Raw genomic sequence first — 15455 nt, forward strand, 5'->3', positions numbered from 1 at the left:
GCAATCCCACCTGAGTTGTGACGCAGTTGGCTTAAAGTCTCTAGCAGAGGAAGCCCTTTGGCTCCCCAGATCTTCCCAGCAGAGGGGAGTTTTGGTGCAGGGATTTACACTTTTGCCCAGTTGGAGAACCAGGGCTGCCTTGGGTTGGTGCCAGCAAGATTGTCAGTACTGCCTGTTGGAGATCTGGAGCTGTCCAGCACTGATTCCAACAATCAGCTGATTGTTGGGCATCTGCCCGAACAACCCTGGTGTGTGAACATGCCACATATTCAATTTAAGGCATCATCAAACCAGCCAGCATCATCAAACCAGCCATAACAGTGTTCTACATCACATGTGGATTTTTTTTATGGCTGGTTTGCCATTTTATTATGTCTTAAATTGGGTGCACATGTGGCATATATGGCATGAGTAACATGTTAATTGCTGCATACATATAACATGTAGAGGGGCCCACTGACTTGTTTTTCAAAAATACTGTCCCTTCCACATCATATAGGAATTTATGGGCACCCACATGGCTTGTAGAATTCTAGTGTTATGTATCTGCCTTATATACAAGAGGAATGAAAAGGGCTGTGTTTTGGCTCAGAGTAGTGAGAATGAGAGAACAATAAAAGGCTGAAAATAGGATCATATTGACATGACTGGATTCTGTTGTCTGACTGCATTTGGCTTGTCTCTTGGTTATAGTACAGATCTGTATGCAAAATCTCTCACTTAGAAACCTGCTGTGTATTTGTCATTCTCCTTTGGCATGCTCTGAGTCCATACTGAGTCCATAAATTAATGAAAGGATTAAAGTAATACAATACTTTCAGCTCTCAATGATGTAATATTCACATAATGTAGAGGAAAGATGTATTCATTTACCTTTGGCTGGAATGCTAAACTGTCTCAAAATAAGGAGCGCTCTATATATAAATGACAAGAGCTGTACCTAGGCCACTTAATTTGGTGCCAGCACTTAAACCTCATTCTTTTCCAGTGAATGAATCCAGGACTGTTTGACTTCAATGGATTTATAACACTCTCCATGATCAAACATATCAGACTGAAACTGCCTATCCAAAATGTGCTATTATTTTATGTTATGTGGCATGCTGGGTAGGTGCAGCCCAGTCCTTTAAAGCAGCGTTTCTCAACCCGTGGGCCATGACCCAAAAGTGGGTCGCAAGAATATATGAAAAGGTCACAAACAAATTTTCAAAAATGGATTCTTTAAAGGAGAAAAACTTGGGAACCCGTATCTTTTCCCTTGCAGGCTGGCAGAGTTCCAGGCTGCAGGGGGCTGCTTGAGGCCCCCCCATGCCCCACACATACTGCCTGTGCCCCACACATCTACTCTCTACCCCACACACTGGGGGCTGGAGCCTGGGGCCTGGGGAGCAGTGGATCAGAGTGATGGGCACTGGGTCAGGACTGGCTGTGGATGTTTACAAATGGGTCCTGGTACAAAAAAGGTTGAGAGCCACTGCTTTAGCGGCATGTGTGTTATAAGCCTCAGTTCTGTAGTAGGCATAATGCAGTACTGACCATATTCTAATTCATTCAAACTGATGTGATTCGGCTGCTGGCCTCCACAATTTGATGTCAGGGGACATCACACTTCACTGATATTGAAAACATTTAAAGATCACTTGTTCATCACAAAGTCTGTGAAAGCATATTGTCTCCCATGGATATATTTCTGTGCCTCTGCATGGGAGAGATGGGTTATTATCTCCAACTGTTTCAGAGTTTTAATTCAAGCTTGCACTTTTAGCTCTGAAGGATTCCGGCTCAGTCCAGGATGTGTCAGCCTAAAGGGTGGCCATCTCATAAGCTTGTTTCTGACTGAAGTGCATGCACAGCATTGCCATGTCCCCTGCATCACATCTCACAGGCATACTTCCTAATGTTTTTCATGTCCCATACAGTGTTTGGTGTAAAGAGAAAGCTAAGGCAATATTTGCCAACTGTGTCACCTTGCAAATTTTACAGATTACTTCTACTCTATCATTCTAGAAATGCTGTAGTATTTTCAGAAACCAAGTGGACAGGGTACAGTGCAACTGCTAAGTGAGAAGGGGGCCCTGACCCAAACATCTTGTAATCTGAAAAGACAGAATAGGTGCTGTTTATCATCTCATTTCTACCAGCAGAATAGGTAGTTTAGTCATGTTCTTATAGGACTCCTCTGACAGAGCCAGGAGCTGAACCAAAGTTTCCTGAGTCTTAGAGTTTTGTTTTAATCACAAAACCATTCTTCCTCTCAAGCAGTTTGTCAAGAGGGACTTTCAAAAGGGCACAATCTGGAAGCAGTTCTGCTTCCCTGATAATATGTCTCAGCAAACCAAAATATTAGTCTTTCACATTTCTTTGTTCCAAAGGACACCATATGGCCTTACTGTATAGGTACCACAACCCATTAATACATACGTCTCAGAAAGCTCCTAAAGTACAGGTAGTTTCAGATATTTCCAAGACCTTGGTTATTTCTCATCTCCTGTTAACAGGAATTAACTCCATAAAATTTGTCTTAAACCAAAAATTCAACAAAGAGGATTTCCTTGGGTGTCCATCCCTTTTTAGGATATGTTAATAGGTATGGTATCCATGTTTAACTAGAGTTATTTCTGATGCAGCATACCCAGGAAGATAAATTTCAACTTGCAGTTTAGAAGGTTGAATTCAGTTAGGGTTTTAAATATGTTTCCAAAACGGGAACTTTTTGTTTTGTGTGTGTGTGTGTGTGTGTTTTCTTTTTGGGGGACAACAAATAATGAGAAGGGGGAAAAAAGAAAAAGGAATACTACCCATGAAAGAGTAAATTGCAAAAGCCACAATGCCAGTAGCAGCCTTGAAATAAAGACTTCTGTGTGTGTTGACTATGATTTTAACTTTAATTTCCATTTTCTGTTTCTCATTCTCAGCAGTAGCTGCATCCAGCGATCAGAGCCAGATTCCTATAATTGCTGTGTCTGTAACAGTGGGAGTTATTCTTCTGGCCGTTGTTATTGGTTTCCTTCTCAGTGGAAGGTAAGAGAAGCAGCTGTGTGCTTATAGTTTTCCAACTTCAGTAATTTTTATGTTGCCAGCTGATAGGCACAATTCAGAACAGGGCAGAAAGTGAGCGAATGCTGTCATGTCATCTAGTATAGTATGTGGATGTGCTTGTTGAAATATCTGTGTGAATCTGCTGAAATCACAATTAAACATGCTTTCCTTGTAGATACCATTTGCTTTGCAATGATTTCCATTTTCCTGTACACAAACCCTCTTTCCTTACTAAGACTTCATTTGCACAAGAGTGTTTTCTCATTCCTTTAACAATAGAGAGAATTGATTTGTATGGACAAAAGGCCTCTTGATGCATTGGGGCATTCAGCACCTTTATATAGAGTTGTTCTCATCAGAACAAAAGGCCAGACCCTGAAGTTCTTACTCAGACTGTGCTCAGATTTCATGTATAATCTTTTCTCAGGCAAACTCTGTGACCTCAGTAAAAGGGGTGAAATCCTGGCCCAGGGGCAAAACATCAGTAAGGTCTAGATATCAGTCCATGTGGTCAGAATTTGTCCCATAAAAAGTTAAATATGAGTAAATTCAGCAGCTAACTACTCTTTCATAAAAGGACATTCTCAAGTCCAAATTCAGAAAACATATGAGTTAAAGCAGACAAAAGGTCACATTGACATTAATGTCTTGAATTGTCTTCTCATGCTTTGATGAATGCTTAAGAACCTGCCTGAATCAGCCCTATGGTCCTTGATAACTCCACATAGAAGTTTTTGGTACAAGGACAACAGGCTTGGAAAAAGCTGGTACTAAATTTGCTGAGTATCAGTACTTAGGAATACCAGACATTTGTTCAGATACTACCAAGAGGGAATGAAAAACCCTTTTTAATGAACACCTATCAAAGTGTAGTATAATTTGTTTTAATAGCACCTGTCAATTTTTTTCAGTCTTCCTGGCAAAGTAACTCAAAACATTATCTTAATGTCCATAGTTTTACTGTATTTATTTTCAAAAGGAAATAGATTTTTTTTCCTGCAATCTACATATCTTGTGTACGCTGTCTGCCATGTATATTCAGTTCAGATGTTTAATCCTGATTGATTTTAAAAAAGAACACTTGCAAAATATTGACAGAATAGTTGCAAAGATGCTGAGTGCATTGGCTCAGAGTATTATTACACGGAGGAGATGGGTTCCTCTTTCAAAATTCAGTATGTGCTGAATCAAGTCCATATAAGCAGGTGTCTGACAGCTCTAGCATCATGCTGTTTTTTCCCCTCCTGAGTCCTCTTTCATATCAAGTGACCAAGTTATTGCAGTGTTCTGCATGGAGAAACCACAGAGCACAGAAATAATGAATTAAATGCCAGCCTCCATGAGGGAGCCTTGCGTTGGCTTGGGACAGATTCTTCTGGTAGCCACCACTGGCCCAAGCTCAGATTTCACTCTGACAGAAGCAGTGCAAACAAACTATTGCAGGTCCATTGGTCCTGAATGGACTCAGTAACCCAAACCGTAGACTGGCTCTTTGTGCACCGAATTAATTTCCTGCTGGAGTTCTGCCTCCTGCAGTTGACTCCCTGCTTTGCTTTTTCCATCCATGCCCGGGAAGTTCTCCACCTATGTTGATATCTGCTCAACAACACACTTGGGACTGGATCTGCAGTGGACTCAGGTGCCTAAAATCTAGGTTCTTAAAGCTTTCCTCTCCTTCTGCTTAAACTGGGAGATCCTGAAATTCCTTTAGCACCCAGGTGTTGACCAGTCAAATCCAGTATGCACCTAAATTTCTGCCGCTGAACATATGTGGTCCATTGTGGGGCAAATTGTTCTGCAACAGGCAAACTGTCCTTACCCAGCTTCTTCTGGCTTTTCATCCAAGGAGAGTTGGAGACTGGGGCCAGCACCAGTGCTGGCCCCAACAGCTTACCTGGTGGCTTGGAGCAGCAGGGGCACAGGTCAGGCAGCAGGGAGGCCTGACCAGCAGCCAGAGCATTGTTCTGTATGGCTCAGCCTCCATGTATGCTGGCAGATGCTTGTTGTATGTGCATTGTACTGCTTTTTGTGCTGGGTTTGGGGGTTTCTTTTACTGTTAGGAAATTCCAAGAGCAAATGTTGGTGCTGCACTGCAAACTTGCATCATGGGGCATGTTTTAACATTTTCCACGTGCAGTTTGTAATGCCACAAACCATATGCCCCCACATGTCTGGATTTGGCCAGCAAGTCCTTAGAAAGCTCATTGGAGATGTAAGAGATCTTCCTTTCTCTATAGCAGAGCAGGGATTTGAACCCAGATTTCTTTGTCTTAGGAGACAGCCTTAAACAACAGGTTATGGAGTATTCTAAGGTGGGAGTCTCCCAGACTTTTCTGATGAAGTAGTTCCATTTATGAAATTCTTAAATATTCATTGGAGCATAGAGAGTTCAGAATGACTTCTGTAACAAGGTGGCCAAGGGACTTACCAAACACAGTGGAGTACCAGTGTTGGCTCTAATGAATATGTGTTAAAAAAAAGTGGAACAGTTTCCACTGGAAAAAGGCACCTCACAATAGACTGGAACCCACTTTCTCTTAGGTGGTAGGAGATCTGGGTTCAAGTCAGGCAGAAAAAGGATTTGGAGCAGAATCTCTTACATTGTAGGTGAGGGGTCTAACCACTGGACTGTTCAGTATGTGAAGGTGCGGGGCTCCTCCTGGCTGTCTTGTACAAGAAGTGGCTGACCTGACTTGAAGTCTGATACCACAAGAAGGTCCAAGACTGTGAACTTGTGTGAAGGCAGATGTCTCCTGGTTTCTCAGAGCCATGCAACTAGCCTCCTGACAGGATGAAGCTTAAGCTCTCTCCTCTCCTGCTTAGGTGGTTCCCTGCCCACTTTGTTAAACATATTCTAAGGTGTCTCATTCGATAGGGAGCTGATGTATTTAACTCATGGCTGTGGATCCAGCTGGGCAGACGGACACCTAAGAGCTAGTGGCTGGAGAAATGAGCCCAAGTTTCCTTTGTCAGTCTAGTGTTTGGCCCCTATAACTTCCAGCAGAGCACAGAGACTACCAGTTTCTCAGCCGTCCCATTCAACCAGCTTTTTCTCAGTGCCTACAGGAGTCTTTCCCAACTGTAACAGAGTAGTGGAGTCCTGGCAAGAGTCAGGCAGATGTTGTGGAGCTCCCTTTTGTGACTTAAGTTCTCATTTGGGCAGCCTTTCTTCTTTGCATTCAGGTTTAAAGTCCTGAGTAATCCTCAAATCCAGTGGTTTCAGTATTTAGCCATCCTTCATCTCAGTCTCCTTTGTCCTACTGAGCTTTCCAGGATGTGTTTACTCTTTGCCATATTCCTTCCATATGTTTATAAAAGCTCTTTACATTACCCATAATCTCTATCTTTACTATCCTCTTCTCAAAGGACAAAGAAGATAGCTGTAACATTGTGAAAGGCCTTTTGTGGCATCAGTCTCAAAGAAACAGAAGATCTGGCAGGGTACTCTGGTTTCTTCACATTTACCCTGCTATTGAAAGGAGAACCCCCTGAAACCAACAAGCACAGAGGTCCAGATTTTCAGATGGCTACTGTTTTTTGGCTCCCAGCTCAAGATACCTGAAAGGGATCTTGTTTTCAGAGGGTAGGAGCTCAGCACTGATGAATATTGGTCTCTGTGTTACTATAAGCCAGGGATCCCCAAATAGAAGAACTAGAGACACTCATTTTGATAATCGCCTAAAGGGAAGTCTCAGTGGTTAAGAAGGAGACAACCTCTGGCCTTTTCCATAGGTCACCAATGTCTACCTGACTTTCCTAGAAATGGTCCAGGAACTGCAAAGAGTTAAAACCCACAGGGTCATAACCACAACTGGCATAAAGTCCTGAAGCCATTCCACCAGTGTTGATGCAGCTACAACAATTTATGCCAGGTGGGGGTAGACTACTGTAGTTTTCTGGTCCCTACACTGAACGTTCCAGTACAGAAGAGAATAATGAACTGGGCCACTTTTCCCAACCTGTAGGCTGGGTAGACTCTGTTTTAAACAAAATTTTTGCTCAGGCCTGATAGAAAACACTCTGAGCAGAACCTTGGTTTGCTAAGTATTACTTTCGTTGCATGTTGCATGTTCAGCCCCTGGATCAAGGGAAGACCTGTCCCTCAGCTGTAAATACTATAGAAGCAGTGAGCTTTTGTAACCATCACAAGTTCAGATCCACCATTGGAAAAAACTGCTTCAGAACTGCAGGGCATGTTCAGCAGCATCTTTTCCTTGTGAATTTTAAAGCCTGGATGCTGTTTTGAGCATCTCTTGAGAACATAAAATAAAGCCAAACCCAGAAACCCTGAAGCTGGCAGCCAATTTTGAAATTAAACAAAACAAAAGTTTTAAAAAAGCACTGCTGTTTTTAAGAGGCATAAATATACTAAAATATGTCACTCATGCTGTTTTGCTTTGGATATGATTTCAAGACAATTCATGGAGTGACTATCATGCTGTGACATTACTAGGATGATAAATATATTCCAAGTCATGGTATAATCCCTTGTAGAACCAGTTACATTAAGCATGTGTAAGGCTCTCTGTTCTGTCTCTGGAATGTGGACACTTTCCAATGCCTGGCACCGGGGGGGTTAAATTTCCTGTTCCAGTGCCTTCTCTTTGATATTTTTAGCAAAACAGACAGTTTGAACTCTAGGATCTCATCCAACTGGAAGCACCACTCCTCTCCAAGCCATACAAACTGCATAAGGCTGTGATTTCCCTCCCACTACTTTAGGACTCAAAGGGGGAAAGATCAACCTGCAGAAAAAACAAGGAGGGAAGAAACCCTTTCCATAGTAGAGAGAGAAAGGAAAAGAGAGTGAGCACACACAGCTGGGGCACAGGACTGATCATGCAAATGAGCTCCTTTCCTCTGGCTCTCTACTGCTTCCAGCTCATGGTCTTGTCCACACTCCCTATCTGCAGCTGGCGAGGTCATACAAAATACACAGATAACCAAGCAGCTGCCAGATGGAGTGTCTTTGCATTTGGCTTTCCAGCCAGCCAGGATAAACCAGGAATGTAAAGGGAGCACCTTGGAATACCGGATGTGGGGGAGAACAGGAAAGGGAGCTCTGCAGCAGTCTGGAGAAAGGGTCTTGAATAATACCCTGGTAGCAATTTCAGGCTTAGCGAGGGGAGGTGGCCTCCTATGATGAATAGGAAATAGCATCTATATAGCTGCAGAATCCAGGATTTTGCAGCGCTCTGGAGTCTCTTTTCTGTTGGAAGTCTCCATGTCTCTTCCTGTTTGCCTTCATGCATCTCTGCAGCTTCTCTCTTCTTTCTAGTGAATGTAAATAACAGCTTGGCATTTCCCATTGGCAGGCAGCCCTAAACCAAAGGTCAGCTGAACGTTAGTCACAGTGGCATTTCTACACACCAGCATCCATCTGTGGAAACACAGTTTGTTCCTGAAGCTGGAGGTTCTTGGGAATTTGAAACTAAATGTGTTTTACCCTAAACAATTAAGCTGTATTTCAGACCTGATTTACTTGCAAACGCTCAAGGAGACTTTCCATGTAAATGCAATGTCCTCCAATGAGGTCATGAAGCTCCTGAGCAAAACAGCGCCTAATTATTTGAATCATTTGCTCTTTTATTTGTATAACGTGGCAAAAAATAATAATATATCAGCAATTACATATGAATTGGGACAGAAAGTTAGAGGAACCCATTAAATCAAGCCTTTGTTATCTCAGTTAGAAGGAAACATAACTCAGAAAAAATCTATTGTTAGGCACAAGGAGTAGCTTCAGTCATACCCACTTGTTATTCTCCCATTTCTTATTGCTACACACACTACTCAAAAGCATTTTGCCAGCAGTGTTGGTGGTATATTTTGCTTTCCTGGCTAGGTTTCAATTGGATACTGCCTGTATCCTACTTACTGGCTGAAATGTATGCAGCACAAAAAACCAAAAAGCCAAGAAAAATAAATTGGAGGTTCTCAGAATCCTCCAAAGATCCATATTAGTGCATGCCATTACCAGCATTGCAGAGGTCTGTGCAGCCCCATGCAAGCCATTTTTTGCCAGTAGGAACAGATTGCTGTAAATGTCTGCCCCCCTGTTGGATTCCTGTTGTGTTGTGGCACCAGCTGCTGGCTTGGGCTTTTTGTGGCATAATTGTATTGGCTAGCAGTGTGAAAAGATCGCATCCTTTAGCAGAGAGAACTCTTGCCCCTTCCTCCCTCCTCTTTCCACCATCTGGATGTAGCTATGCCAACAGAAGAGGAGTTGTGGCAAGCTTTGCTTTCATTGTTTTGGGAGATGTTCTGTGGAGGCCAGCATATGCCAGGGCTCTAATAAAGGGGTTGAGTTGTGCTGGCAGATGTGCCAGCAGAGCTACTACTGCAGCAGCCCTGGAATAGGAACATTCTGAGGCCATTGTTGTCTTCAGATATTCCTGTATAATCAGTCTGGCAGAGGTGTGCAGTGAAGGCACTTCAACTGCTAAGGTTCTTTGGACACTTGCATGTGATGGGTCATACTAGATACGCTACCTGGCCCCATCCCTGGGGCTGCACTGTATACCTCCAGTTATAGGCTGAGATGGGGTGGGCCACCCAGGTCATAGCCCAACCAACTTTTAGCACATTAATTTAGCTAGCTATGCAGTTAAAAAACAAGCTATACAGTTTTAACTGGAATGACAATTGTACATTAGTGGGTTATATAAATTAAAGTGCTAAAAGTTAGTTGGGCCATGGCCTGGGTGGCCCACCCCATTCCATGGCCTATGCCTCCTGCTGTCCCCATACTATCATCCTACCATGAAACCTCCTCTTTCTGGTATGTCCCTACCTCCTGGGCAGGAGGCCAAGAGTCATCTTGATCATCTGCTCTGGGATGGCCCATCACCTCTCTTCTTTCCCATGAGGGGCTCATGCAGAGGGAAGCAGGGGTGGCAAGAAGCAGGAAGCGATCCATAGACCAATCTACTATTTTTCTCTCTTGGTTTCTGTTATTCTTTCCTGCCTCTCTAGCCATACCACTGACCAGTCTCAGACTCTGGGCCACTTACCTCCTTGCTGCTAGGGAAGAGGCTATTTAGCCATCCTTGCCGTTACCTCCTCCTCATTAGCCTTAAACTCACAAAGGGGAGCAAAGCCAGAGGCAGCAGGATCCCTTGCTTTATCCCAGAAGGAGAAAGCACAGCCCTGATGAGTGGACTACAACTCCATCACCAATACAGAAGGGAGTGAAATGCATCATGTCCCTGTATACATAGTAATTTATTGCACATTTTATGACAGGGCCCAACTTTTATTTACACCAAAGCTCCTTTACCAATTTTAGGAGGCCTTAAAGTATGTCTGAAGAGATTTTTGTCCCCTATAGTTTTATAGCATAATAAGATTAACAAAGGGATGGGACATTATTTCCTATAGTAATAGCAGTGTTAGGCCAATATGGAACATGTTTTGAAATGCCATTCTAAATAACTGAAATGTGTGCTGTGGCTATATTTTTTTTATCTAATGACCCATTATTTCTGACCTTGACATTTGAGGTCATCTTTCACAGAACCAAAGGGAGCCTTTTTATGCATCCTAGAGGGAACAAGTTGCTGGAAATAATGGAAAGTGCCACTTTCCTTTAATCATACTTTCATAGAAATTCTGTCTCGGCAAGGAATCACCCTTCAAAAGACAAAACAAAAAAGAGTTTTGCCACCTGCATATTGGCAATTAGAGACTGCTATACTAGGTCATCTAAGAATGACTGGCTGATTCAGGCTTATTGAATAGTAGTCCTATAGTGGCAGTGGGGTTCTCTCTGGACATAAATATGTGAATCTTTTTTTTTTAAGTGACATTTGTAAATCAGAGTGGATTTGGATGAATAGGGAGTATGTCACAGATCCTGAACTAAACTTGGGATTAGAAAATTTGATTTCTAGTATGGGCCTAACCTTAAAATAATCCAGCTTTCTTGTCATTTCCCTAGGAAACAGGGGAGACTGTGGAAGCATCTGCATCTGCCACTTTTAAGTGGGCTAAGCCTAAAATCACCATTTTTAAGGTGCATTAAGGGCACATGTCTACATGTCTGTGCCCTTAATGCATCTTAAAAAGGGCAATTTAAGGCTATGTGAACCTAACTTTGATACCTGAATAAAACAGGTATCAAATTTAGATGCGTATAGCTAAGTTGCATTAGTGCACGTGTAGATGCACTAATGCTCATTAACATGCTGTGCATCATTGGACACACACCACCTTAATGCGCATTAGTGCATCTGCATATGTCCTAATGCAACTTAGCTATTCATGCCTAAATTTAATGCACCTTAATGCTCATTAACGCGTTGACATGTAGATGTGTTCCTAAATTGGGCTGGGAGGGGCTCTCTAAGCAAAGGTGCACTAAGGTTAAGCGCACATAAATACATGTGTGGACACGCTCAGTTTGTAAATAATGTTCTTCATAAGAAAAAGATTTTCATGGTATGAGTCATTATTTTGTTAGTTGTGGCATTTAAAGGACTCCTGTATCTCTACATTCCTGCTTGCTTTTCCCAGGACATCACCTCCAGTAATTTAACATTGTTTTATGGTCCAATATTGTACATGTCGTTCCTAAAGTACACCTGATGACATGAAGGATTTTGTGGGAAAAACTTTACCAAATCAAGATTCACATCAACCAGCAACAAGAAAGGACCAGCCCTGCCTCCATTTAAGTCAGTGAAAGCAGGATCAAGTTTGATCCAGCCACCAAGGCTAGGGACAGACATTCAGAAAGCCAGAGCCTGAATTGATTCAACCTTTGCAGGTTAGTTTAACCTACCTAGGCTGAACTGCTTTGTAACAGGACAAATATTCACTCTTGACTTCATGGAACCTGTGTTGGGGGGTGAGGGGTGGCCAACCCAGGAGTTATTCCTCCTCCCTCTAGCAAGGGGACAGACAGAGAGAGAGTACTGTGCTGACAACAGGCAAGACCTGGCTGCCAGTGGGGGTATTGGGGAAACTAACTCTCCTCCCTGCCCACCTCTGCCTCAGGGGCCATGGTGCTGCGTGCTGTAGAAGTAGTGGGGAGCAACCAGCAGACCTCGCTCAGATCCCTGCTGGTGGCACAGGAAGGGGGGAATTAAACGCCTCTCTGGCCAGACTCCTGCACCTGCTTGTCCCTACTTGGGCTGGGAAGTAGAGGGGCGGGGCCAGCCTGGGCGAGCTGGAGCAGAGAGCCCCTCCAGCCCAGAGAGCATGCTGAGATACTGGGGGTGTCTGGTTTATCTTAAACCAGCAAGGGGTCTAGGACAGACATTCCATAAAGTGGTTTTTATCCAAATCAGTTAAGTATGTACTACTTTCAACCAAGGTCAACTCAGATCAGTTTCAGCCATTTTCACACTGGTTTATGTGCACTGAATGTCTGTTCTGTTACAGGTTTAAACCAATTTCTGATCACTTAAACCAGTTGATGTGTAATGTCTCTCCCTAGCCCATGGCATCTTTAATTGTGTCCTTAAAAACAGTCTTCACCTTAATGACCACTCAACCTTTTGACAGTTTTCTCTTCCTCCAGTAGTATCAATATAATGAAGCTGGTTCTGCTTTTTATCTAAAGCCATTGACCCAACCCTTCCAGATGAGATAAGGTCTCAATTGGTCTTATTTCAGCATGGTCTGAGACAGGGACATGTTAACCACAATCACCATCTCTCCTTCTTAGCCACAGAGCTAGTTTTACTACCACCAACCTGTCAAACCCAACTGGTTCTGCTACCTAACAACTGAAAACAGAAAAGAACACCTTCCAGATTCAGTGGCAGTGATGTTAGGCCATCACCGAGCATTGCTATATAAGGTCTAGTTATTTATAATGGAGTCATAACATCTTTTCTTGACTGTAGAACTGGTAAAACATGAGGGAAAAGAATACAGTTTGGGGGCTTGGGCTTCTAGTACTCTGACAAATCATATGCTTGTGCATTCTAGAAATATGAGTGACAGCATCATTTCAGTTGGCCTCTTACCTGGTGGGGGTGGGAACAGTTGCACTGCCTTTTGTGTTAGACATAATTGGCATACAGTGATTTTTGTAAATCACTTCCAAAGGATCTTTTCAAATGTAGAGCCTTAGGAAGTGTTGCTTTTCTTTCTCTCTCTCTTAGAGTCTGCATACATATCATCTACATATAATCTATGTAATCTCTTGTTCTTTTCAGTTGTTCTAAAACAGCTTGGAGACAGGTTCCAACATGTAAACTAAATAAACCGTAGCAGGCTGTGCTGAGGAACTACATATAAATTGTAGGAAAATTGGAAGGCTATAAGGTACCAATAAAAAGGGGTATTAAAATGGTTGAACTAGGCATAAGTTTACAATGTATGATGTTGTTTATCTGGTGTTCAGGCTAGTAATATTATCTCAGTTGGGTCCAGGTTATAGTGCTGGACTTCTAATCTACAGATGGATTAAAGTAATCACAGAGCTCAGTAAATTATTAGAAAAAATCTTCCAATAACTTCAGAATCTTTTATACTCCAATATAGGACTATAAAGAATGCCCCCATAGGAACAGCTTATTAAAACAAGCAAACAACCCGCCCCCCAAAACAAAGCTTTTTCTTATCATGATTGAAATCCTTAACTTACAGATCCTAAGAGCCTGAACTGTATATAATAGATACTGTTATACCTGCATCTAGTCGCTATACATGGATAGTTTGTGAAAGAGGTTGGCTGCAAAGATGAATTATGTTACCTGTCAGCTTGTAGTATGTTATCTGCAGTGGTTCCATGGTGGTTGGTATCTGTCGTATAAATAAGACAATCACCCATCCCATCTCTAGATGAATTACTAGGTTGGAAGCAACAGGAACTGTGGAAAGACTGACCCTCCTACCCGCCTCACTGCAAGCATTGTTCAGCACAGTGAGCACTGTGCTGAAAGATCATGAAAGTCCATGGGTACTGAATAGCTCTGCCACCAAACAAAACAAATTAGCCTGCATCTACACATACAATTAGCACATAGCAGTAAACTCCAGCACAGTTCAGGCTGAAGTTTATTGCTCCTGGGCTCAGCATTTACAAGTGCTCCTAGGACTGCAGCACGTTGAGCTGGGGCAGAGCAGCCCTGGCTGGCAGGGGCACAGGGGGTTCAGCCTGCCAGCCTGGGGTTGCTCTGCCCTGGTTTAATATGCTTCAGAGGAGCTGGCTGGGGCATGAGGGTGCTATACTGTGGGGCTAGCTGGTAGGCAGCCCCTGCACTGTAGCATCTGTGTGCCCCAGCCAGCCCCTGTCACCATCTACACATGCGTTTCAGCGCACATAACTACACTGTAGGATAGTACTTGTCCTGAACAGTACTGTCCTACAGCAGAGTTAATTAACTTACTGTGCTCTTATATGGGCTCACATGTAGATGGTGATGTTTTATCACAAAGCTAATTAGTCTGATCTGCAGTAAAGCACACATGGAGATGCACCCAAATGCATTTACATTATAGCTGATTCTGGTTAGGCTACTTCTGGGATTCTGCAGTAGATCTTGGTTTTGTGTAGAGTCCTGGACATTCATTCCCAATATGTGGTTGCTTTAAATGTGCCTGTTTATTAATGAGGCACACTTGAGTCACTGGTTTGTAAGTAAGCATGCTCTCGGAGCAATTTTCTTATTTGTTATCTGCCCAATACAATTTGCATGTAAAATTGCAACCTGGGATCTAGCGCTTGCTCTGGGGACTGCATATGTGTTTTACATTAAGCAAGTCGTTGGATAAAACACAGTAACAATCCTGGGAGCAGGGACTTCCTTTTTCTCAGGGGACTGCCATAACCACAGGGCTACAAACTCATGTTTCATCTTCCTTGCTCTCTTTCCAGCCTGTGACTCTTGCATTCCTTTCTGCACAGTGCTTCCCTGGAAAGGTGGAAGATATTCCCCTCCGAGTCTAGCCTGGTAGTTGCCATGCTTTCTTGGGAAGTGGGAGGTGTGGCTTTGAACACTATCAGGCTGAGGAGAGCCTAGTACCCAGGTTTTCCATTTCCTGGATGACTGCTCTAACCACTAGGATTTTATGTTAAAGGTGAGCAGCTTTCCCAGTCCTGGTCATGTTCTTAAATGAAAATTGTTATGGTTTCTGCTGAACTCAGTCCTGTCACTATATTCGATTTCATAGATTTCATAGACATTAAAGCTGGAAGGGACCTCAGAAGATCATCGAGTTCAGCCCCCTGCCCAAAGGGCAGGAAGTCAGCTGGAGTCATAGGATCCCAGCAAGATAAACATCCAATTTACTCCTGAAGGTGTTCAGTGTAGGTGCTTGAACCACCTCCGATGGCAGACTGTTCCAGACCTTGGGAGCTCGGACAGTAAAGAAATTCTTCCTTATGTCCAGCCTGAAATGGTCTTGCAGTAGTTTATGACCGTTTAACCTCGTCATCCCTTGGGGCGCTCTGGTGAACAAAC

The 15455-nt window shown here is 43.1% G+C and overlaps 1 protein-coding gene across 7 annotated transcripts in view; it reads left to right on the forward strand.

The window, feature by feature from the left end:
* EPHA5 (EPH receptor A5) overlaps positions 1 to 15455 on the forward strand; it is a 305046-nt gene that overhangs the window by 229272 nt on the left and 60319 nt on the right. For 5 of the 7 annotated variants that reach the window (XM_019534208.1, XM_019534207.1, XM_019534211.1 and 2 more), the window contains one exon: positions 2916 to 3021. In XM_019534208.1, the coding sequence (XP_019389753.1) occupies positions 2916 to 3021 (106 nt within the window). The remainder of the gene's footprint in view (positions 1 to 2915; positions 3022 to 15455) is intronic. The other 2 variants (XM_019534206.1, XM_019534210.1) reach the window with 1 other exon arrangement.

This window comes from Crocodylus porosus, unplaced genomic scaffold, assembly GCF_001723895.1.
Source record: "Crocodylus porosus isolate Cpor-Errol unplaced genomic scaffold, CroPor_comp1, whole genome shotgun sequence".
NCBI lineage: Eukaryota > Metazoa > Chordata > Crocodylia > Crocodylidae > Crocodylus > Crocodylus porosus.